The sequence below is a fragment of the Diadema antillarum genome, unplaced genomic scaffold (assembly GCF_040938485.1).
Source record: "Diadema antillarum isolate AM-2024a unplaced genomic scaffold, OU_Dant_1.0 seq00000709_RagTag, whole genome shotgun sequence".
Classification (NCBI taxonomy): domain Eukaryota; kingdom Metazoa; phylum Echinodermata; class Echinoidea; order Diadematoida; family Diadematidae; genus Diadema; species Diadema antillarum.
The window spans coordinates 64,467-91,505 of NW_027271613.1; the positions used below are offsets into that span (position 1 = coordinate 64,467).

The following is a 27,039-nucleotide window of genomic DNA, read 5'->3' on the forward strand; positions in this document are numbered from 1 at the left end:
AAACGAGTTGATCCTTGACTCACAATCTGAACCAACAGAAATCATTTCGGAACCTCGGTGAATTTATCTGTAAGGACACAAACGGAGGCTGAAAAGTCGAATAATGACAGACCTCCTCCTCAGAAGTGACTTAAAAAAATAGTCATCATAATCCAACACCTAACGCACAATCATCTGTGCGGAATCTTTGCTTGTAGTTTAGGTTTTCCCGCGCAATGTCATCAAATTTGCATTCGAATTTATTCGCGTTCAAATTCAAGCGATTTTGTTCACTGCTCTAATCTTACGGCTCATTTTAACTCTTTCAGTGTTCAATTTCATTCTATGTCATTCCTTTTAGATTTCATTTCATTCAATTTAGAGAGAAATTCATTCAATTTAGCGACTCAAAGTTGGCATTCAATTTCGCGCCAGCTGGATAGACGTTCATTTTCCTGCCAAATACCAGTTTGAATTTCATTTATAAGAACACAACTTTGCACTTTGAATGTTCGATTTCAATCAACGTACACAACTTCTACGGGCCTTTTTTTTCACTGTCATACGATTGGATGATGAATTTCATTTTAATTTCAGATTTCAGAATCTCATTCAATTATCTTAATTGTATTGGATGTATTTCTTTCCTGTCGACCTTTCTGTCGCTTTCAATTCATCCCTAAAAAATAGGAAATAGCCATATCCCAGAATATCTTAGGGGCCATATACATCCAAATCACTGTTAATCCATTTTGATTCCATTCTTTAGTTCCCGTGTCCATATCATAAGTTGCCGCAATTGGATCAGCTGTAGATAGACCTATTTTACCAAAGTTATATCGCCAGTTTTGCTGGTTGTCAAGGTCATGCTTCATCCACTAATTCTGTCCGTATTCGAAATGTTCATGCATTACTCTGTAATGTAGCAGCGGCTAAAATCGTTTATGAATTACAAAGTGTAAATGTATGTGTTTGAAAGTGGAGTTATACGAGTTATTAGCTAATTGAATGAGTAAAAAATCACACTGCAAGGTATATTAAGTTTGCATATTCAAACAGCTGAGCAACTTCAAAGAATAAAAGCAACAACGATAAAGACTGGCCATACTTTGTAATATAGTTGTTTGCCTTATCGTGCATTTGAATTCCTTTACACTCTCCACGACGGTGCTGATGCGAATTTGAATGCGTCGCACTTGCACTTGTAATTTGAATGCGCTTTTTACACCTTGTGTGAGAAACTCATGAAATCGCAGGCTGGTGAAATTAAATGTAATGAATAAGAATGAGTTAGCTTTTTGAATGTCAATCTTTGTGACCGTTCTAATTCACTCAAACTTAAATAACCGCATCATTAAATCGAATGCAAAAATCTGATGAACTTGGGCGGGTGAACCTATATTACGTTATAAAGCATTAATTTTAAACCCATTGTTTACTGGAAGTGTTATTCCAAGTTATAAACAGAGAAGATACAGATTGATTGGCGACCTGAAAATAATTTGTGTGTCTTATGTTTACTTTAGCTGTCAAAATTTAGACCGACTGCCTAACACATGCGTTTATATCTATAATCCCATATTACTGTAATCAAAACTAACTGACAGCGAACCCCTGCTCTGCCCACCACCCCCTTAAAACCAACAACACACACACACACACACACACACACACACAAAAAAAACATAACCAAAACGCTGATGACACCTTCAGTCAAGCGATTAGCAAGATAGTCACACGCACAGTAAAAAGGAAAAAAAAAAACAGAAAAGAGGTGTTTTTTCTAGACATTGAGAGTGAATCTGCACGGAAGAACTTGTTTTGCTTTACGACACCATTGAATCATAAGGTCAAAATTTTCAAGTTGTGACGAGCTCTTCAAAAATAGATTGTCATCGTGTCATCCGAACTGCGAATACAAAAATGGAGATGAAATAGTATAGTGGCAATGCGTAAGAGTATCCATGCATGTATATACATATATATATAGGAACGACATATGGGTTTTCAACATCCATGGTGTGGAAAAAATAACAAAAAGCAAAAGACTGAATTTCCTGCCGACGTGCGAAGGAACAGCTCCATCTTGATCCCAAGAAAGCGGACATCGATCGATTCGAGTGGTAAACCGTAGGAGGTAAGGGAAACGACACAAGTCTAGCAGTGTCTAGGTCAAGTCTAACCGCTGTCGATGTCATGATTGTTTTTTTCTGCAAGAGAAAGTCAAGCCCACTGACTGAAATGTGTAAGTTCTGTGTGGCATTAAGCAGTCATAGCTCCTTTCGCACTGCGCTCAAAGACATTGCCAAAATTTTATCAATGATCACATTAGGACGGTTTACGCGTATAAATGTCTGTGCATGCTTCTTATGTTTTTTAGTTGATGTTTGTATAATTACTCAATATCGTCTGTTGAGAATGATAAGGGCGTTAAGTTGTCACAAAACCCATAGTGTTCAAGACAACTTAACGCCCTTCTCATTCTCAACCGACGATATATCTTAATATGTTTAATCAAGATTCGGTGATTTGCTTTTAAGATTGTCTCTTGTGCTTCTTTGAAAACACAAGGAAGACACATAGAACAAGTAAATAAATTTCTTGTTAAAAAAAAAATTGGTCCATGATATAACGCAATTATATTCCTAGCTAGGTGGCAGCTGACTTCGATCTGACTATCAAGTGCGTATACTATCCCCACCTATGTCTGGTATGCACATATTATCTAGATGGCCTTCTACTGGTTCATGAACCACATCTATAAACATGATACGTGGATTTCTTCCTGAAATGTAGTTACCAAATTATTAAGAAATTATTTTACTGTCTATAGGCCTACGTGGTATTCTAACAGATTAGTAAACTATACAAACGTTGTGTAGTTTTCTTTGCTGATTAATTGGGTAACAACTTCTGATATATGGATGACTTGAGACTGGTTCGTCAACTATCTCCATTGTCTTCTAACTGGTGAATGAATTATCTGCATAGTCTTGGTCCCTGAGCCCCCCGAGGCATACATTTGAAAGACAGATATGTGGGGGAAGATAATCAGATGAGGCAAGATCGTCAGATGAGGATCACGTGCGACATGTCTGACGCTCAACTGATAGTCGACCAACCAAGTCGAATTCATTAGACTGCGATCCGATACACTTCGGTTGGTAGCCGGAAGCAACAAAAATTGCTTCCGGTGAGTGACCGATAAGACAAATCTCTGTATAATTGGGGTATAGCGAAAGAACTTCCACCGAATCCAACCACTTTGAAGTGCGAGATCCGTTACCACCTGATTTATGCGCATCTTGATAAGTATACAGATGTCTCGTACACGTTATGGTGACTGCGTAATCATGCATCGTATGACAAATTCCATAATTCCGGTCTTATTTGGCTGATGTTCCTTTTCAGACTGAAAACGTCTTTGAAAAAACGCCAATGGTTAGAAGCAGCAAACCTCAGAATGTGACTGATTTCGTGTCATTGGACTAAAAATTACTGATTCCCTCGCTCGCGCTCGATCATATGACCTTGCCTAATCATAAGACAGACATATCTTTTCCCCCTTTCCATCTGTTTTTAGTCCGGATAAATGCGCGGAAAAGGTGGAAAATGAGATTTTCTCATTCTTGAATGGATTGTTGATTGGCGAGAAAAGAACCTAGAGAGAGGAGAGTAGGAAGTGAGATAGGGAGAGTGTAAAAGGAATACTATGATCTTTATCTTCTCCATTCCTCTCCATCTAAAATTTCAACAGTCCTTTACACAAGCTTTCCATACAAATGGTGTTACCTCAAACTTCTCTTCCTCATTTACGTCACCATGCAAACTTTCCAACAATACAAAACAACAACAATAACAACAACAACAACAACAACAAAACAAACAAAACTTGTGTGTGTGTGTGTGTGTGTGTGTGTGTGTGTGTTATGTTTACGTGCCTTTGACTGGTTACCGCAACTGTAAAAATTTAGACCGATTGTCTGACACTTCGGGGCAGTAAAAGGATGGTATTCGTTATTCTCCATGCGCTTTAAAACTCATATTGATCAAAAAATAAAAGATACAAAAAAAAAATCTGTACTTATGAAGATAGCCCCTGCAAAAAGAAAATGAAAAAAAAAAAAACCGTCAAACGTCGATGACACCTTCAGTCAAGCGTAGTCACACGAACAAAAAAATAATATAAATGAATAAACGATAAAGATAGGAGTTCAAGAAATCTTTCCTGGACACCAAAAATTGATCTGCTCAGAAGAACTTCCTTTGCTTTACGAGACCATTAGATAAGCAGGTTACATTTTTGAAATCCTAAGTTAAAAGGAGAACTCTTAAAAAAAAATCTGAACCGCAAAACTGATACAGAAAAAGAAATGAAAAAGGTACAATGAGCCGGCAACGCACGGGTACGAACAATGTCTGTGGAGGAACTGTACGTCTGGGTTTTCGGCCTCCATGGTGCGAATCAATCAATCAATCAAACAAACAAAAAACTGTATTTCTTTGCCGACGTGCGAAGGAACAGCTCCATTTTGACCCCCAAGAAGGGACATCGATCGATTCGAGTAGGTAAACCGTAGGTGGTAAAGCGAAACAAAACAAGTCTAGGTCAAGTCTAACCTCCGTCGATTTCGTGATTTTTTTTCTTCCTGCAATAGAAGGTCAAGCCCACTGACTGACGTTTGTTCTGTGCGGCATCAAGCATCACAGCTCTTTTTACACGTCTTTCAAAAGACATCGTAAAACCTTTTGTCAATCTTCTCTTGGATAATTGCCGCATAAACATGGCTTTCGCCTTTTTTGCTGTTTTTTTTTTTGTTTCGTATGTTTGTATACCTTTTCCGATATATTCTGTAATGTTTATCCGAGTCCTGCCGATTGTGTAATTTGTGTTTATGTTTGTAAACTCCAAAAGGCATCATAAAAAGAGTAAAATAAATGAATCTTGTTTTTGTTTGACTGGTGCATGAATTATCTGTATCGTCTACTGAGTTATTTGTGGTCTGTATTTACTTGTAAGTGGTCTCTGGTCTCACTCGTTCTCAAACTATCCAAGCATTATGTCTAGTACCCAAATTAACTACATGATCTTTCAATATAGATAAATTCGTTAACTACCTCCATGTCTGCCAACTGATTTATGAATTATCTGCATGTATTGGTCTCAGAGACATAAAAAAGAATCCGCATTACAGGCGCGAATGCCTCTATCAAAATAAATGCCCAAGGCAGCTCCGGCTTGGATTCTGTTTTAATTGAAGTACTGATTTCTTTCATAAAAACATGTTTCAATAAGCAATGCTTTATTTTACCAATATGTGCGGATTCCTTGTAAATCATTCTGACGAATCTATCTAATGTGTAAGTTTTAAGATCCTATTCACAGAAATTCGAAAGATTCAAATTTTGAAATCATGCTCACGGTGAATCCTAAAATTTTAAAATTGCCCATTGAATACAAGAGAAGAAGTCATAAAATGTATTTCTGAAATTCGTGCCACTTGAAAGCGGATACAATTTCCTCAATCATCATTTATATGGAGAAGGTAGACATGGTAGTCGCATGATAATGAAATAAGGATAATTTCACGTTTTATTGCACAGCCAGCAATGCAAAACATGAAATCCTGATCCTATCTAATGATAATGATAACTCATGCCAACATGCATAATTTATATTTCAAATACTCACTTTATTCCTGAAATAATATTCCTGAAATTCTTGCCACTTGAAAGTAGAAGACATTTTAGTCGCACCTATTTCAAAACTTAACATATACACAACCAACAAAAACCAAACATTAATGTCCACACACTTACTCGGGCAGTATGGCGTTCCCTTGCAAAACGAGCAATATAAATATGAACTCCTACCTGATCCGTTCTCGTGATAATGATAACGCAAGGCAAAAATAACATGTCCATCAGTCTTCATTGGGAACAGGAATATCTATCAAATGTGAACCTTAATCTGTAATTGTTGGTTTGGTTATAATGAGCCCGGAGTAAAAGGTCCTTGACAGAAAAACGAGTTTATTCGTGATTTCTGAATCCAACATCCTACCATGCTACAGAAATCATTCTGGAACCTCAGTAAATTCATCATTTTGGAGTCAAACGGAGCCTGAAAAGTAAACTATGACAGAACTCATCCCCAGAAGGGTCTAACGGAATCGATGTCTTTTTAATCCAGTCACTCAATCACCTAAAGTCATCTTTGTTTGTTGAGGAACATAATAAAACCATAAAAGTCATTGTTTATGAGAAATGCTATATTATGTAAGTAGACAGAAGACAATTTGTATGTGTTATATTAATATCTTTGGCATCTGCAACTTTCAAAATTTAGACCAATTGTCTGACACTTCGGGACAGTAATAATTGCGTATGAGCAATATTGGATCGTCACAGTGCACTTTCAGGCTCTCATTGACCAAAAAGAAAAAAAAAATGAATTATTTTTTTTTCTTAAATCTCATCTACATGATATAAAAAGCGCCAAATCTTTACAAGAGATAAAAAGGTTCATGAAATCTTTTCAGGAGGTCGAATATAAATTTGTACTTAGATTCTAAGTACAGAGAGAAGTTCTTCTAAGAAGAACTTCTTTCTCGTTACAACACCAGTGATGAGAAGGTCATATTTTTGAAATCATAAGTCAAATTACGAACTTTTCAAAAAAAGAAAAGAGTGAGACCCTGTTATCAGAACTGCAAATACAAGAAAGGCGAAGATGTAGGAAAGGAGATGATGAAAGTACAATGGTCCGGCGGATCTGGCGACACGCACGAACATTGCTACGTCTGGGTTTTCGGTGTCCATTGTATGAAACAAACGACGTGCGAATGAATAGCTCCACCTTGATCCCCACAGACCAGGAAGCGGACATCGATCGATTCGAGTAAAATGTGGGTAAACCGTATAAAGGAGGAAGAGGGATACAACACAAGCCTAGGTCAAGGCCAACCCTCGTCAATGTCGTATCTATTTTGTTGTTATTTTTTCTTCTAACAGGAAGAGTCAAGACTGTCGGCTCACATAAGTTCTGTTTTCCACCAAGCATCATTAGCTCTTTTTTTTTCACTGCGTTCAAAAGACGTAGTCACACTTTTATATAAGATGTAACTTTTCTACAAGGTAATGGCCGCGTAAACATTATTTTCGCATATTTCTGTTTTTTTTAATGTTATTTGGTTCGTCTTCATGTTTGTATAACTTTAAAATATACTTTTTTTCTGTTCTTAAAATGACCACATGAACATGTTTTCTGTTATTTCTATTTTTATTTTTATTTTTTGCTCTGTTGTGGTTCGTTTGAATGTTTGTACAATTCCTTTTCCTTCCTGTTTGTATATCCTGTTGTGTTTATTGCCACGCAAGTCCCACCTTTTTTTTCTTTTCTTTTTCTTTTTTAAATCCTTCATGATGCACAATGTAGACATCAAATTAAAGGTGGTGCGTGATAGATCACGGATCATCTTCTGATTCTGTTTTTGTACAAATCCTTAATTCATCTATTTCTTTATTTCTTTCTTTCAAGTGAGCGAATAATAGCTCATGGTAAAAAAATATACGTGATTATGGATGAGATTAAATATCAATGGCATCATATTCGTTTTACATGTTTTTTCGTTGAAGATATTTTTGTTTATATTTTCTTTTGTAGACGTGGATGCTCTTGATCTAGTCCAGTATGGATCGCCCCTTACCACCATTGTGTCTCCTAATTACCCTTTCGAGTACCATCCAAATGATGAAAGGGAATGGAGAATTGAAACAATGCAGGGCGAAATGGTAAGTTGTATCTTTCATTATCACATTACTAATGGTCATCAATATTGTGTTGTTGTCTGGAAAACTGTAATTCTCAGTCGCGGTTATTGTTGAGATCATAAGTTATGTCAGACATATAAATCATTTGACAGAGAATCAAGTTCCTCTGCCGACTTTGTTTGTTTGTTTATTTGTTCTTTTAAAAGTGATGTGTGTATTTGTGTGTGAAATGCTACAGCTCCAGGTTGACGATTGACTGACTCGCTAACAACCCCCCCCCCAAAAAAAAAAAGTATAGAAAAACCATCATAAGATATATATCAAGAAGGTCTCTAAAATAGAAGACTTAATATGATATTACAAAACAGTGGTCACAATGGCACAATGCAAATATTCAGATCAAATATGAAGCTGATGTAATCGTCTCATTAGCCTTTCATTGACCTACACACAAATCGTAAATGGCTTGAACTTTTTTGAATAAAATCGGATTCTAACACCCATAATAGTACCCATGGTATGAATGACGAATTTTGACTCTTGTATAGTTGCTAAATTGACAAGTAAGACCCTGATTCGTATGTTATTGAAGGTTGCGGATAATGTCATAACTATTATGAACATGCTAATGTACGATACATATTGCCACGTTTTAATACGATTGTTCTTTTCAGTTTGACCTTGCATGCATGTTCAGTTATTTATTCATTTATCATGAACTATTTCGTGTTGTTATGAATATGCATTTTTACAAAGTGGGTGTGGCCTATTCGGACCACGTTGGAGAAAAAAAAAAGATTGATCGAGACTGGGACGATGCCGTTTGAGGCGAGGGAAGAATAAAGTTTTTGTTACTTTAAGTGTGATATCATTGGTGGTGGTGATTTGTTTTGCTGTCAGAATGTGTGAGATGTTGTTGGACCACCAGGATGTCCCTCCCTTCCGTAACAGTGTTCCCTTGATTGCTTATGCTTCGTCATTTGCATGTAAAAATCCCGCACCAAATTTCCTGTAATGTTTTTATTGGACGATTAAAATGAAGTGAATTGAATTGAATATTATTATTGTGCAAAGAATTCTTTGCTACTGCTTATCGTTCTTATAAGATTTTAACCAATCTGTTGTTTGATATGACTCCAGTTAAAAGAGCCAGCTTGAACAGAAATAAATTTTATTTTCAAGGATTTTCGACGATTATCAATATTTTCTTATAATGAAAAACGAACATACTCACCGGAAAGCTAATACTGGGATAAGAGGGGAATTGTGGAAAAAGCTCTGGAATCTCTTCAATTTCAAATCCGGCCACGGACATATATCCTTAAGCACAAAGCTATAGATGTTGCCCTTGACCGTGCTATGTTGATTTAACCGCATGAACTCGTGAATGACAGCACTTATACGCTCAGAGATACAGCAGAGGTATCCCATAATTGATATTTATTTCCTCTGATCACCAATGTACCACTTACAACGGAAGATTACCTATGAAAATACCACGTGGCATATTATGCTAATGATATCATTGCCATCAATATCGCAACAACTTGTGTGGGAAAAAAAAATCAGAGAGATTCTTATTACGTAGAGCAAGTATCTTAGACTTTTTATTTATTCATTTATCATATTATTATTTATGTCTGTAACGATGAAAACTAATCATGATGAGAAAATATAAACATCTTTCCTGTGCATTCTTTGATAGTCTTTGGCAAGTCTAGTCAGAAGTCAACTTTGATGCCTGTTTTACAGTTCCAATATGAAGCTCTTTTTATTTCCATTTGACCATATTTTTTTTTTGTTCAGGCGTTGATAACAGTGAGAGATGTAAGAGTGGAGAAGAACCTTGACACCCTAACGATCACGCATGCTCCCGTTATGCGTGACGCTAGTACATCTGTCTTTACGCTGACTAGTTCTAATGTGACGGCATTTCTCCTTCCCGCTGGCGTCATCACTGTACGTTTCTGCAGTGATGTCATGGAAAATTTGCCAGGGTTTGCACTCGACGTAGAAAGCCTAATGGTGGAAAGTAAGTTTTGTTTATTTCAAAACCCATGAAAAAGGCTATGCAAGAGATTTGCCTGGTTTATACAAAGGAATATGATACTTTTTTTTCCAGTTTGGTTAATTCAAATGACGCCATTTTCAAATTCCGACCACATTTTACGATTGACTCAGAGTCTGCATTGCCATAGTCCTCGTTTTAATAACATCTTAAACGTTAACCTTCGTTAGTGGAATAAACTTATGTTATACAACATGTGTATGTGTGTGTGTGTGTGTGTGTGTGTGTGTGCTCGCGCGCGTGTGTGTGTGTGTGTGTGTGTGTATGTGTAGTACACAGTAATACGCATTTGGTTATTTTATAACACCACGGTATCATGCCGTTAGAAAAAAAAAGTCGTTCAGAATTGGAATGCATGTCGTTACATAAAGTAGTAGTGAAATAAGTAGAAGCTGAGAAAGGAAACGTTGCCAATTTGAAGAACAATTGAATTAAACCAAGTGTTTCGAAAAAAAAAAGACCTGTCATCGAGCAAGAGGTTATAACGCAGGATTTTTGTGTCGTTTATTGGTTTAAATCAACTGGATTTCAAAGAATATCTCTTTAAACGCAGTAACCACTGGCCAATAAGTCCACACACACAAAATCTTTCCTTTAACATTCTCACTTTTAACATACCAAGATTGTCTGTTTTTAGTATAGAGCTTTTTGAAAAGGCGAGCAAGCTTACGTGCAGACTCTTATTTATTGTGATAACTGGATACCAGGATGTAACAGCGAGTGACGTAATTAATGAAGCATAATTTTGTTGCCATATAGAAGAAAAGTACTGGACGATTGAAAGCGGGTGTTCTTTTTTTCTGTTGTATACTGAACAGACACCCTAGGCCAAAACGCTAGTGATGTCAATATGATTCGAGACGGGATACCAGATTTTAAGTGTGACTCAGGAATGCAGTTCATCCGACAAGTGGCAAGGTGTGATCATGTCGCTGACTGCCATGACTTCTCAGACGAGATTGGTTGCGATGGTTCGTATCTTTAAGTTATTAAATGAACATATTTAAGTTTTTTTTTTATCTTACAAAGGCACCTAGTATCGCGAGCCTGCTGGGCTCTTTCACTTGCACCAGCACTCACCTCACCCTCCTCATTCTCTGTATGTATATATATGTCTGTACAATTTTTGTTGCTGCAATGTGATGCCAGAATGTCACTGTTTTTTTTTTCTTGCTTTTTCTCTTCTTTTCGATAAGTATACAAGATGTATGTTTTGCCCATTTTCTTTTTTTTTTCTTCTTCTCTTTAAAGGCTGTCGTCTCTTCAAGCTACATGCTTTGACGACAGTCTTCTGCATTTACACTCCCAATACATGTGCCATATTTCAGTTTGATCATTTGATTCACTTTATCCCGAGTGGTTCCCAATTGACGTGTTCTCTTATTCTTTTCTTTAATCTGTACAAGTATATATCTCAGTTTTCTATTCGGATGTACGCACTCTATGTTCTATTGTCTTGTAAGCAAAAAGAAATGACTGTATTTCATTTAATATAAATATATTCGATGCAGAAAATTCCTAATCAATTAATTTGAATTTGAATTTAACCTAGCTTCAGTCATCGGAGATGGAAGCTAAATTCACGTTCTAAAACTTAGTGTCACTTTACATTTATTTTAGCTCCTTAAAAACAAGGCTAGTTGCAATAATCAGATATAACCAATTTGTTACAAAACTTGAAAGATAGGCTTGATTTGACATGCTAGCCAAGATTTCTTTTTCAATCTAATCCACACTTGGCTACATTCCAAGGCAAGGCAAAATATTTGTTTAATATAGTAACCTACAGGCTGACTTTTTTTTCTTATGCATGCGATTTTGTTTCATATTAAAAAAGTTCGTTTTTACTCACAATTTGTTGGGGATGCTATAAGTGTACCCATTAACTACAACGATTAATGGAAAATTTTCGTCTCGATTTCGATGTATTTATATTCGGTCTCATAAACTGTTTATGCTCTGTCAAATTTTGGCTCCCTTTTCAATTATTCTTCTCATAATGTAGATTGCACTCAGAGCCACTGGCATTGTGAAGGAACAGACATCTGCCTTCAGTCTGAAGTTCGCTGTAATGGATGGATAGACTGCCCTCTGGCGGATGACGAGGAAAATTGTGGTATAGGACATGTTTTTAAAGAGAAATTCAATCTCTGTATATGTTTGTTTGTTTGTTTGTTTGTGTGTTTTTTTTTTTTGCTTTCATGTATAAATAATTCTTTTAAGAGACATTGCACATACATTCATTCCCTATACTACTTCAGAGTTGTTATGAAATGTTGCTTTAGGTAAACGTGGCAAAGTCATTTTGAAAGCAGCGGTCATTAGGACATCAATTCTTGTCTGCTGATTTCAGGATTCTTAATTGTTTGTGTTTCTAATACTGTGATCTTATTTTCAACATGTCAACTCTGTCCATTCTGCTACTTGCAAATGTGTGACGCTCTACATTCTCTAGATATCACAACTCCATCTTTTTCTGAGTGTATAATCGCTTTGCAATTGGCTCCCTGTGGTTGGAAAGTTAAACTTATTTTTCGATGATACGCGAAGTTAGAAAAAAGGAAGCAAAATTTAAGAAAATTGATGATGATGAATATTTTGGCTCACACAGTGTGTTCATCTAAAGGAAAAACATTCTGAAACTATCTTTCACACTTTAATTCTTTTAGGCTTAATCGAATACTCTGCTGTTGTGTTTGATATATCAGACCTGTTATATTCTGAGAAGATGCAGACATCACGCACTAAAAATCAATGGCTATATCGTAAATACAGTGTAATCATTCAATTTCTGTACCTTTCCTGCATGTCGCCGCGGCGGCACCTTTCCTTACAAAGCCTGTTTAGTCATCAAAGGAACGGTTTTAGAATAAGGCAGATCTGAGCCTTCAAATGGCGTACAATAAACGGCTTGATAAATGCAAAATATGAAGGAAGTATTCGGCTTTAATGGAAAGGCCTTTTTTATATGCTATACCAAATCATGCTTACATAATTCAGTTACCTTGCCCTTACCCTTTGTTAATCGATGGTATAGATACAGCTCGTTGCCCTGCTGGATGTCAGTGCGGCTCGGCTCCCTACGACTATGCCAAAAACCCAACGATAACTCCATGTCTCCGTGATCTAAACTGGGCACCGTACTGGGCAAATTGTTCACGGAGGGACGGGTGGACGGAGAAAGATGCCAGAATCTTGTCGTCTAAAACGAACATAATGTACGTTTGCAATCTGCAAATCATCCGTCAACTGATTTACTAAATCACTACTCGGTTCTGAAATTTCTGAAAGCGAATCTTTCACGTATTTGACCAAAAGCCACCCCGACTTTATGCTATTCCATCTTCATCACATCCTTTTATCTTCTATACGACACGATTGAGCTATCAATTAGATGTGTAATCTCTTCATAAATCAATTTCGCAGTTGTCTATGGCATGGAGACATCGTTTGATGCCTCAAGTCTGTTTTGATGAAAAAAGAAATTAGACTTTTTTCTGGTTTGCCAAAGCACAATTTATTATTACGCTTAGTTTGTATAACATAAAGGTTTTTAAACAATTATTGTTGCCATGATGCATCTAGAATATACATAGTGCAGAATATATCTTGAAGTGTTCGTCAACTTGATTTTTTTTTTTGCCAGCTCTGAAGTTTACATATGACAGTAAAACAACAACGACAACAAAACCTACAAACACATAAGCAATAAAATGAAAATTTTGTTTCTGCAGCGGTAGGAGTCCTTAAGGTTTCTTTAAATGCAATGATATACACCTTCCTCGTCAATCACCTTCCTCTTTACTATCAGTCAATGTGTATTTTTTGTTAGACTTCTGGATTATACACCAGCTCAAGACTTGCCGCCAGGGACTTTTCGAGGACTGGACCAGTTACAAACTTTGTGAGTGATATCATCAAAGAGTACAACAAAATGCACATTATACTGACTTCTTGAATGATATTGATTTTGACACTACACTGTAGCTCATTTAGGATGTTTGCATCAGGTACATAAGGACAATTCTGATGTGGTGCTTCAGCAGCATAACATCGTCCTAACAATTTAAACTGTAGGCAGGGCTCCACACTAACTTTTATTTTTGGTGGCCCAAAGGCAAACATCCGACCTTTTTTGGTGGCCCGATCAGGCCACCACATTCTTCATTTCTGAAATTTTGGTGGCCCGACATGCGTTTTTGGTGGCCCCGGGCCACCGGGCCACCGTTAGTGTCGAGCCCTGCTGTAGGACATCGAAATATCAAGTTTAATGACACAGTGTGAAAGATCGAGGTAGTTTATATAATTATCTCATATTGTTTAGTATACAAAGAGTCATATTAGCACACAATGAAAATCACCAAACTAAAGTTGATGCTTTTCCACGATTCAGATATGAATTCATGAGTTCTGTTGCCTCCTCTCAGGTATCTTCAGTATTGTCAGATTCTGCGCCTCAGGCCTGGGGTCTTCGATGGACTTTTTCGCCTAGAAATGTTGTGAGTTCTCTTAACTGAAAAAAAAACCCGAACAAACGCGTTTTTATTGTATGGGTTTTTCTAAATCAAACTTGTTTCTAGACATTTATTGAAAAGAAATATCAAACAGGGGGACAATTTCGTAACCATTTTTATTCAGTTAATGCTATAAGAACTTACAAGAACCTAAACAACTGATGGTTGCTATTGCTGCATTTGTCATTTCGAGAAAATATCCACATTATCAATGCATTAGCTTCCTCAATTTTGATTACAATAGAGTTGAATGGTGAAATGTCTTGTTCATAACTGCACGTTTTCCTCAAGATACGAAATTGCCCATACTTTTTTCAAAACACTTTTTTTTTTAACACAGTACCAAAGATTGTAACATAGTTGTGTACCATCCCGTTGCACGCAGGAACATGCAGAATAACAGTGTCACCTATTTGGAGAGTGGAACATTCCGTGGACTCTACCACCTGAAATTCCTGTAAGTGCGTGGTGTAATTGCAAATAAATGTAAGGATATAGTCCCCTTATCAACGTCTCCTCCACTAGAGTCTTTTTTTCACTTCAAATTGTGATTCTCTTTTGAAATCAAACTATTTAGAGAATGTCAAGTTTATAATTTGGGGATGTGTACAGTTCGTTTAACCGTTTCGCGATTATGTACTAACACCAATGAAAACATCTTATTGGCCATGTAGATGTATAGGGTATATGGTTATCTTTCGTTTCTTTTGCAAATCAATGTCGAAGTTAGTCATATCATTACATGTATCATTTAACCCTATACATCTGATGTACATATTCTGAAGACGCGATGAAGGCCTGGAAAAGGTCCTCGTGGTATCATTACAAGCTGACAGTGCTGCACACCACTGTAATGGTCTTTTCATGAAAGATCATGTCTCTGTTTGCTTCGTGCGACGAATGCCAAACGCATTTAAGGCATATTTTTCATCCCTCTAGACCGTTATCGATTATCAAGAAATCATATTGAAACAGCTCAACAGTTCCTATACCTAAGGTATAGGATACGTCCACCCTACACCATACGTCACAGCTATCCTTCGCTTCCCTCTTAAATAAAAAAGGATGATAAGGTATTTGACTGAAATGTAAGGACATAAGTAATCATGAACATGTATTTTTAGCATAAGCTCTAAAACTAAGTTTTCTTGACTATGTCTTAATCAGTATCCAACAGCTGATGCCCTCCTCCCGAAGGCACCCTACGTACGTGAGTTCATTAGTTACAGGGCTTTACATCTTATGAACCCTACTGCCTAGGAAAAAAAAAGAATAAAAAACAAAGGTAGGCACAACAAGACTGGGCAAAAGGAACGCACAACAATACACCTGTTTAGCAGACACACACCACAACATGCCCAACCACCTTCTTGCAAATACGCATGTTTCAGCCAGTTACTTCAAGAATCGATGTTTCTCACCATCAAGAACATACCCTTCCCCTCTCGTAATAACCTCGAACGGTCGTGCAGATTTTGCGGAATTAGACCTCTGCACACACACACACACACACACACCCACACATGGCTTCACTCTTACTACCAACGTTGTCATTATCATGATCTTCATCATTTGGACACCTACTTAACCCATGGCCTGACCTACTAAACACTTCCGACAATTGGCAAATAAAACCTTTTGATTTCACAAAACAGGTACAGCAAGACGTTTGAAACGTCACCAATGTTTTTTTTTTCTGTTTTAATTGGCTTGCAAGAATAAATCTCATTTTCGTTAATATCTGTGTTACAAAGTCTTATCAACCTCATGATTTACTTTTTTCTGTGATGATTCCTGTCATATCGCAGATGGCTTGGAGATAATGACGTCATAAGGCTTGACGAAGGATGTTTCCGAGACCTCCGGAGTCTTACCTTCCTGTAAGGGTTATTATTGTTCAGATATGTTGAGTAAACAATAAGTGCAAAGTGCATGTCTCAGGTCATATCTGTCATTTTACCCTGATTTACTAAAATATTTGTGTTTTCACTAGATTTTATTGATATTCAAAAATAATAACTACATTGTTCTATGACCGCCTCATAACTTCACAGAATGTAAACAAACAACATGTACCACTTGTAACTTTCGATGCATGTTGTGATTACAGAGACCTTGGAGGAAACCCACTGACTGAACTCAAAGAGAATCAATTTGCAGATCTTGGAAGCTCATTAGAACGTATGTGAGTATTTCATCAGGCTGCAGTACGCGTGTTCCATAACGATTTCGACTGTACACGGTTTGAAATGCATAACACACTAGGCCTACAGTTTTAGAAAAGCTGAGAAAAATATAAAGGAGATTTTTAAAACTTAGATTGTGCGACACGATGATACACACACGCGCGCATGGTTAATTCATGTTTGATCAACGGAGAGGCAAATCTATCCAAAGAATGAACAACTGCTTTGAACACAAATGCGATTTCGTAAACATGAGATATTTAATTCCATGAGTGCAACAAATTAAATTTTAACTTTCAGAGCTTGAATGGTTTTGCTAATAAAATGATATGTATATATATATATATATATATATATATATATATATATATTATATATATACGTATATGCCCCTACATAAAGATGTGCTGCCTAGCATAATACACAGCAACCTATATTAGAGGCAGGTAGCATAGCTGCAATTACATGTCAACGTGTGTGATGCAGACATTTCATTTCACTTCATTTCATTTATTACGTTTGCACACAAATCAAACAGTGTTGTGTTTACAACATCCATCAATAACAATGTAAAGTGACACATGAATTATAACTTATAAGTTCAGTATATAAAAAAAAAAACATTTACATAATAAAGGTACATTCATGACGGTTAAACAAAATTGTGTGTAGTGGGAACCTACATAGGCCTAGAAACATTATGCGTGTAGGAGTAGGTTCCCCGAAAGAAAATCAACACAGGTTGTTACACTCACACACACTCTCTGCACGCACGCAAGTGCACCTGGACAAAGCGTGCGTGCACACACACACACACACACGCGCGCAACAAGGAGAAGAGAATGAAAAAGAGGAAGAAGAGAAATCACCAACTAGACCGTCATAGAGACAGTATAAATGATGGTACCTGCAGCTGCAAGAGGAAATGATGTTGAAAGAAAAGAATTAAAAATAAAACCATGTTTAGACCTGTTCTACAATCATGCCGAATAATAGCTGATCTATATCAGTATCAATCACTTCAAATCATCTGCTAAATCATATCAATTCATATTATTACAAGAGTATTGCAAAAGAAGTTTATTTCTAAGCTTACGTTTGAATGAAAACCAGTCGGGATCTCGTCGTTTTTCACTAGCTAAAGAATCCAAGAATTTGGGGCCATTGTAGATGAAATATTCTGTAATATTTGTAATCTAGTTTAGTATATGAAACATATCACTCTGTCGAGTTGAATATCTATGTATTTCTTTATTTTTCTTAATAAAAACTCCAAAACTTCAGGCAAAACGCAATTATTCATGTCTTTCCTAGGATCACAGATTGTCGCAGTCGATCATTATTATGCCCAAATTTTATGAAACCGTCGCTTAAAACACTCTTTTAGGCGTCAATGTGGCCACATTTCATGTAAAACAGGCTCATTTATTTTATTGTCTTAAAATAGCGGCATATAACACATGATATTTGTCGTAGTTGTTGCTTATAAATAAATGTAACAGCACAATATTATGATGCAGGTGGATTGAACCTCCTTTGTTGTTGTTTTTTTTTAAGCTCAATCAGTACCCGTTAAGGCCATGGTTTTGTGCGTTCGTATCGTGTCGGTAGCATTCTTTATTTCATTTTGTGAATCCCTGTGCTGTACAAATTTTCAGTTTGTACCTGGAGTTTTACCTCGTACACAGGGTGACGATATGACAATGTTCCACTCCCTCTATTCTTTAGTGATAGCAATTTACTTTGTAATGTATGAATCCTTCTCACTGGTAAATGACCGGGTATCATTTCTCGCACCTGTTATACGATATGTAAATGTCATGCGCCGTAACCAAATTTCATGTATTCACATTAAACCCGAGTCACCCGAGCAACCTACCTTCCTTTTCATCAGCATTCGATTACGTAACACTGATTGTAAGCAAGCATTGGTATTACTCATGCACACTGAGTACTTGTTGATAGTGTTCTTTGCTATTCGTGAATTGCGTGGTAGTCATGGAGATGGAATTCTCTACACTTTTGCAATCCGTTGTGTTGATTCCCCGATAGTTCATCATAATGGATAGTCTTCCAATGCAGTCACTGTCAAACGATGATTTTGTAGAAGCAGTTCTTGCCAGTAATTATACTACGTCTAACAAAACAAATGAGGTGTATTTTCAGTCTGATGTTATTCATCGTTTACATGAGCAAATGCCTGACTTACATTTAATATATGACGAAAATGATGCAGCTGTACCTCATATAACCACTGAATATGTTTTACCACAACAACTGGTACACCGCGAAACTTTTTCTTCACGTAATAGTTTTTCTGTAATGCATCATAATGTGAGAAGTTTAAGTAAAAATTTTGATCAATTAAAATTACTTTTAAATCTTTCATCAGTTACTTTTTCAGTTATTGGTCTTTGCGAAACTTGGTTGCATGATCCGCTTCATTCGCTGGTATGTATTGACGGTTACACTTTAGTTTCAAAGGATAGAACACGTAAGCATGGTGGTGGTGTGGCCTTGTTTGTTAAAGATGATGTCAAGTTTAATGTTATGGAAACATTTTGCCAAGTTTCTGATATGATTGAATGTGTCTTTATAGAAATTGTTATACCGAATGCGAAAAACCTTATAGTTGGAGAAATTTACAGGCCACCAAATAGTAATTTTAACGATTTTGTCGGTGTACTGCAAACTATACTTGACTCTCCCTCTCTTATGAACAAGCATTGTATATTGATGGGAGACTTTAATGTTAATTTACTTTGTTATAATGAAAAGCCCCAGTGTCAGGAATTCTTAGATACAATGATGTACAATTTATTTATACCTTGTATCACGAAACCAACAAGGGTTTCTGATACAACTTCGTCACTAATTGACAACATATTTACAAATTTATCTCACGTTGCTGATCAAGGAATCATTGTTTCTGATATATCGGATCACTTCCCTATATTTGTGACGTTACACGATATTTTTGAAAAAGGTAAAACAAATTATAATAAAAAGGGATTTCGAGTAATGTCACAACAACGTATAGAAAGTTTTAAAATGAGTCTTGATCATACCGACTGGTCTGCTGTTTATAATATGAATGACGCTGATATAGCTTTTGATATATTCAATGAAATTGTTTTGCGTTTATATGATGCTCATTTCCCAGTTTCATCGATCAAATTGAATTATAAAAAAATCCCAAGAAGTCCTTGGATCACCAAATCAATTTTGAGATCTATAAATCGTAAAAACAATTTATTTTATAGATATAAGTCTAGTGGTACAGAAGAGGCAAAACGTAAATACTCAGCTTACCGAAATACTTTGACTTCTGTGCTACGTAAAGCAAAAAAAGAATATTTTTCTGCACAATTTCAAATCCATAAAAATGATATTAAGTCTACTTGGAAAGTTATAAATGATGTATTAAAAAAGAATGATGGAAAGAAACTGGGAATTGATAAAATAATACAAAATGGAACGATAATTGATGACTCCCGTGGTATTGCTGAAGCATTCAACACTATTTTGTAAATATTGGGTCAAACCTGGCCAGAAATATTCCTTTAACGGAAAAAACATTTCATTCATTTCTTGTGAATCCCAATCCTAGTTCTATATTTTTCACGCCCGTAGATGCATTGGATGTCATTGATATTGTAAATAATTTTAAAGCTAAACAAAGCTCAGGTTATGATGGTATTTCAATGTTTCTTCTCAAACAAATCATTTATGAAGTAGCTGCACCTTTGACCCATGTATTCAATTTGTCTTTAATGACTGGTGTTTTTCCTAGTAAAATGAAAGTTGCCAAGATTATTCCTGTTTTTAAGAAAGGCAGACAGGACGACCTGGGCAATTATAGACCTATATCTCTTTTATCATCATTCTCCAAAGTACTTGAAAAAGTTGTCTACTCCCGAACTATCAAGTTTTTAAATGACCATGATATCTTAGTAGACACTCAATTTGGGTTTCGCAAAAAACATTCGACTACTCACGCTGTTTTGTTGTTAATAGATAAAGTTGTTCAAGCTATCGAAGCTAAATCTCACACTGTTGGAGTTTTTCTGGACCACTCCAAGGCGTTCGACACAATTGATCATGAAATATTACTGTACAAACTGTCTCATTACGGGATTCGTGGCAGCGCCTTGGAGTGGTTCAGAGATTACCTCACAAATCGATCACAATTTGTACACATTAATGATTCTGATTCAAGCACAGCAAATATAACGTGTGGTGTTCCACAAGGCTCCCTTTTGGGACCACTTCTTTTTATTGTGTACATAAATGATTTGCCCAGGTCGTCAGCACTCCTTTCTTTCCTCTTGTTTGCGGACGATTCAAGTCTTTTTTTGACGCACAGAAATCCCACTGAGTTACTTGATATGCTTAACTCTGAGTTGAATCACGTCAATAATTGGATTCAAAGTAACAAATTATCCCTAAATCTAAACAAAACTAATTTTATGGTGTTTAGTAATACAATCACTTGTCTACCTGGCTCAATTTCAATCACAGGAGTAAACTTACAACAGACAAATTCAGTTAAATTTCTTGGTCTTTTAATTGATTGTAAATTATCTTGGCAGGAACAAACAAATCATTTATGTAAGTTATTATCAAGAAATTTGGGTGTTATACAGAAGCTTAAGCATGTTTTCCCCATATATATATTACGTACCTTATATTCGACTTTGTTATTGCCTTATCTTCATTATAGCATACTGGCCTGGGGGAATTGTTCCAAAATACGCCTGGAGTCTATCTTTAGAATACAAAAGCGAGCTGTAAGGATTATCAATTGTACCAATTATTTAGCACCGACAAGCCCTCTGTTCAAAAGTAATAACCTCTTAAAGATTTTTGATATATATTCTTACTCCCTTGGGATATTTATGTACCAGTTAACTAAAGACGAATTACCTTATGCTTTCACTCCCATGTTTGTAAAAAATAAAGTTATACATTCCTACCCTACAAGACAGGAAAATTCATTTCACTTTTCTCCCGTGAGAACTGCATTTGCTCTTAAAACAATAGTACATACAGGTCCGACATTCTGGAATAGCCTTGACTCCGACATTACTGAATCGTTGTCATTGAATTGTTTTAAACGTAAACTAAAAAAATCCCTTGTGCAGGCTTATATCTAATAATACAACATGCAATTTTATTTGAACTCCCTCTTCTTTATCAGATTCGTTGTTTATCATATGTATTCCATGTTTGCCTTTTTTTTTTTTTTTTTTTTTACTGAGTCATTTATGTCAAGGCTGTTCCTGAATTACTGAATCATTATGTATCATGTGCGTTTTTGCGCATTCTTACAGTTACGTAACTGTGTTGCTCGGGTGACAAGGAGTCTTGTAAACGCGTTACAGGTGGCAACTTTGTATTTCGCTATGCTTTCGTATATTTTATTCCTTTCTTTTGCTCTTTTTGCTCTCTTTTCTTTTACGTCCCTTTCCTTCCTTTCATAGTTTTCGTTTCTAGGTTGTTTAAGAAGACCAACACTTTCATATTATATACAGGGACCTATACATTACAAGCTTCGCTTTTTAGTAGGTCCCCACATTTCATGTTTGTTAAATTGTCTTCTCTTGTATTCTTTGTAATTTACGACGCTATGTTCAATCTTATGTTCAATCGATCGTATCATGTTTGATGTTTTGAAATGTGGAACAATAAAATCAATCAAATCAATCAATTTCAAAGATTACAGTTTATCATCGTGAATGCAAACTGATCAAATCATCTCCATGCAGTATAAGTTGTCTCTATTTTAAGACATTTCTACATGTACCATGAATGATGTAGAAAATGACGATGAGCTGATGATCATGTTTTGTTTTCCGTAATTGCGTGATTCTAAGGCGCATAATTTTATAGTGCAAGAATTATTGGTACATCGCCATCATTCTGAGGTCGTGGTACTCATATTCAGCAGTCATTTATTCCATTAGAACCATAGGAAGCAAGCAATTAATTCTTCAGTTTTGCTTTCATAGCATCTCTACGTACCTAATCAAATACTGGTTAACTTAAAGAAAGAACCAAACAAACCGCCCAAAAATTGTGTGTGTGTGTGTGTGTGTGTGTGCGTGTGTGTGTGTGTGCGTGTGTGTGTATTTTCAAAATGTGCATACCCTATAAATTTCTTAGATTGGAAATCAATCTATGTGATTGTGGATAGGAACAAATCCAAAATGAGACTTAAAAATTAGATTGATTTCTAAATCTATCAGATTGAGATTTTCAAACTAATTTTGGATTTGGGTCAATTTTGGGTTGGATCATCTAAATCCAAGGAATTTAAAGAGTATACGATACTTACTGAAAGTTTGTTTACAATCATCATTCATTACTGACAGATTGCTGAAAAACACGAATCTGACCGTCCTCAATGCAACGTTGTTCTCAGGGATTGACACCAGGCTGGTGCGATTGTAAGTACCTTTTGAATTGAAGAAAGATACATTATAGCAGGATTGATTGATTGATTGGTTTTATTTGCGCATAATAAAATCTGTACATCACTTATTTTTGAATAATACAAAGAAATTATCACAAAAGTACATGAAACTGCGGCTGGATGGCCCTACTCACTGTAGTCATGATTAGATCTTTCTGTTTTTTTTTTTCCGAGTGACATCTGGTTAAAGAAATCAAATAGGGCAGGGACTCCATCTCCAAAAGGTATTGTAATTTGTAAAGTATCTATTGATAATAAAAACATGGTATATAAGTGTACACACTTTATTTATGAAGGCGAGATTTTGGTGTCGATATAGGAAGAGAAGGAAACCGGCTCCTTTTCTCGTATACCATGATGTACCATTCATCATTATATATAACCTCTTCCTTGAACACATTCAGTGTAGGTGAATAGGCGTATGGTAGATTGATTAACAGTCTAATACAACTAGAAAAATGTTTGATCAAGGTGTGCGGGAGACATTACTTTAGAAGACGTGGCATTATTCCTGAGACTTGAAATTGATTGACGAGGTTGCCAATCGCAAAACTGACCATGGTATAGCAGTCAAATTCTCTTTTTGAACCTCGTAAGTGCATAGTACAAGATTTAAGCTGGCAGTGTTTAATCAAGTCTATGAACGGATGGGAAGCAGTAAGTGGAATTTGTGAGAAACACGTCAGTAAAAGGTCGCACAGTCCTTTCTCATTCATTCTCATTCATAGTTAATCATATCACATGACTTTCCTCACCAAAGATTGTACTTTGTGCACAGTGACTGTACATTTTGTTTATTTTTTTTTATTACAGAAATCTCAGAGAAACTAAAGTTCATACCTTGGAAAGAGGGACGTTTGGGAATATGTCTCATCTGGAAGACCTGTAAGTTCACCATATATGATCATACCCCTATCTCTCTTTTTTTCACAATGCAAGACATCTGCATGTATATTGTTCACAGAGCCATTCCCAAACCAGGCAACCAAATCCAGAAAAAAAAAAAACACTCCTTCGGTATCCCGAATCGTGCAAAGGTTACAACATAAATATTGCTCAAGACATTGTTAGTAAAGTCCATGCATTAATCCCGTAGGGCTAATCTGCATGGTCCCTTTTTTGAGTGTTATTGAACACGTCTATGTTTCGTTTTTGTTTCTGGTTGGTGTGTCGTCTGGGACAAAAAGAAATGTGTTGGTATAAGACAATGAAATTCTGTGTAAACTAACGTCTTTTTAAATTTCTTGCTATTCTCTAGAACAATATTCGGGGAATGTATTGGAGGAGGGGAACTCATGTGCAGTTCATTTTTTCATTTCTTTCTTGTACTATGTATAAAAAATGTCAAGAATAACTTCAATACGGAGAGTTGTTATCGGAATGACCAAAGTAAAAAAAAAAAAAATCAAAACATGTGGTCATGAGTATTGAGCAGGTACTCTTGTTAAGCTTAACTGTCCGACTTTTGTAACGTTCTTTATCCGCCTTTATGAACTAAACACTAGAGATGAACTTGAAAAAAAAAAGCCTACACATGTATTTGTACTGTAGGCCCTACCGAGTATTGTGTGATAATCCTCAAAACGCTCATGCCCGCTTTTATTCAAACAATTGCATATTTCAGAGTCTTTTCTTCGTTTTTAACCACTCCGTTGTACCCCGAAGTGTTTGATGGTCTCCACAGCCTCAAGGCCATGTAAGTCTGGCATCTTGTACTTTCCTTCTCTTTATTGCAAAGAAACGCTTAATAACAGAACATAATATGAAGCACATTCTCTTTCGAAGATTTGAATTAGTTGTTATTGCGCTAGATTCTTATGTCCACAATGTCATGTAATTCAAAGCAGAGCATGCGCGCAACTTCTTATTTCAAATATATTACCACCTCCTCTTATCCTCCGATCTGATATTTAACTCATGCGTGTCCCTATGAAACTTGAAGAAAGGACTTCAAAGAGGACAGGTTATTATGTTAAGCAGCTTGCAGGGCGTAGCATTGAAATATCCATGGAATCCTGTAGTCGTCATGAATGACGTCCAACTTGCTAGGCTTCATGCTAGGTTTCTTTACAGTTCAATACAGGAAATTTCTAATACTTATATCTGATAACAGCTACTTGACCGAATAGGGAACAACTTCTCTATGCGATGTTTACAGCCCTTGTTGAATCTTGGATCATTTACGCGTAATCACAAGTAAATTACGTTTTAGTATATATTGATACAATTCACTGAAGTTGGCGACTGTAGTGCTTCCCGCGTCACGGTTCCTTCAAGTTCCTCAAAGTTTCATGAGAATTCCCCTACATTTTTTTTTTTCGCCCTGTGCAATTAGGTACGTCTACGATCCAAGGTTATGTTGCCTGGCTCCCAACTCTGCCACCTGTGTCGTGGAGATACCCACCCATCCACTCTTTACCTGCAGAAAGACCTTCCTCCAGAATTCAACCATCAAGACTTTCATTTTTATTCTCGGCATCAGTGCATTGTTTGGCAATGGTATAGTAATCTTCATAAGGCTCCAAAGCAAGAGTTCTAGCGACATGGCTCGTGTTCAGTCAACACTAATTACTAATCTGGCGGCGTCCGATTTTCTGATGGGAGTCTACATGTTCATATTGGCTATCATGGACATTTACGTCGGGGATTCCTACTTCTGGGACGGCAGGGCAGAAGAGTGGCGGTCCAGCACGCCGTGTCAAATATTAGGTTTTATATCAGTGATCAGCAGTGAGGTTTCTGTGTTTATTCTCACTGTGATAAGCGTCGATCGATTCCTCTGCATCATGTTTCCCTTCAGTAGTAATCGCCTGAGACCCATGAGCTGCACCATTGTTGTCACTGTGGTCTGGTTTCTTGCCTTTCTCTTGGGAGCAACAAGTATTCTTTTGAACCAATTTGTTCCTGACGCATACAGCCTGAGTGATGTCTGCGTTGGTCTCCCGTTTATCAGGAAACCTATCAATCCTGAACAGCAAGTGGATGAACGAGCCATGGAAACTTACCTGATTCCAGTCTACCAGACTGCTGCTACAGCCTCCGTCTCTACCTGGCGATTTTCTACCGTGCTTTTCCTGGGCATTAATCTGGTTAGTTTCTGCGTCATCGCCCTCGCCTACATCATGATCTTCATAAACGTGCGCTTTGTACGCACCAAGGTCGGCAAGCAAACAAACCAATCTGCGGGTGAGGTCAAGATGGCGGTTCGGATGTTTCTCATCGTCGGAACTGATTTCTTCTGTTGGATGCCCATCATCATCCTTGGAATCTTGGTCCAAACAGTCGGGATCACGGTGACCCCAGACATCTACGCCTGGCTTGTAGTCTTTGTGTTACCCATCAACTCCTCACTCAACCCTTTCATCTATACCATCGCCCATGTGATCTCGGAGAGAACCAAGAAATAATTTGTTTGGGTTCCTATGAAAATCGAAAGTGAAACGGCTGTTTTTAGAGTCTCCTTCAAACGTAAACACATAAACAAACACGTGCACTTTTTATTACACCTGCTCACCTCTTAAAGTTTGATGTGACGTAGAATGGAAGCCCTATGAATAGAAAAATGCTGGCAATGGCCACGTTACACAACGTGCGTCAGGTGAAAAGTCCACCCATAATTGATGTTGGTCGCATTAATCACATAAAGACCAACCCCCCCCCCCCCCCAAAAAAAAAAAAAAAAAAAAAAAAAAAAAAACCAAACCAAAATTCGCAGCATAATCCGGAAAGTATGATAGGGAATTATGGATTTACTCACAGGAATGGGGGTGTAGTCTTATGTCGCATCGAATCTACGGGTATTAAGGACATTCTGAGATGAAAAAAAAAAATATAATTTTTCGTGTACATCACTAGATTAGTCTTACTATGTAGAAGTAGTAATAATGTTAGAGAGGCACTTGTAAGTTTTCCTTCTCTTGCAGACAAATGTTCATGTTTTTTTTTTTTGGGGGGGGGGGGTAGTTCATTAAAAACATAGGGAGGTTATTACTGATATGAAGTTACTTTGTAGAGAAAAAAAGACAATTCGTTTTAAAATAATTA

At 36.7% G+C, this 27,039-nt stretch overlaps 1 protein-coding gene across 1 annotated transcript in view; it reads left to right on the forward strand.

The window, feature by feature from the left end:
* Window positions 1–26,402, forward strand: part of LOC139737844 (uncharacterized) — a 28,456-nt gene extending 2,054 nt beyond the window's left edge. Inside the window, exons 2-14 of the mRNA XM_071648517.1 lie at window positions 7,646–7,773; window positions 9,559–9,784; window positions 10,639–10,791; window positions 11,826–11,936; window positions 12,858–13,038; window positions 14,248–14,319; window positions 14,720–14,791; window positions 16,143–16,214; window positions 16,445–16,519; window positions 22,895–22,969; window positions 23,809–23,880; window positions 24,620–24,691; window positions 25,331–26,402. Coding sequence (XP_071504618.1) covers window positions 7,646–7,773; window positions 9,559–9,784; window positions 10,639–10,791; window positions 11,826–11,936; window positions 12,858–13,038; window positions 14,248–14,319; window positions 14,720–14,791; window positions 16,143–16,214; window positions 16,445–16,519; window positions 22,895–22,969; window positions 23,809–23,880; window positions 24,620–24,691; window positions 25,331–26,402 — 2,381 coding nt within the window. The remainder of the gene's footprint in view (window positions 1–7,645; window positions 7,774–9,558; window positions 9,785–10,638; window positions 10,792–11,825; window positions 11,937–12,857; window positions 13,039–14,247; window positions 14,320–14,719; window positions 14,792–16,142; window positions 16,215–16,444; window positions 16,520–22,894; window positions 22,970–23,808; window positions 23,881–24,619; window positions 24,692–25,330) is intronic.
* The last annotated feature ends 637 nt before the right edge of the window (window positions 26,403–27,039 follow it).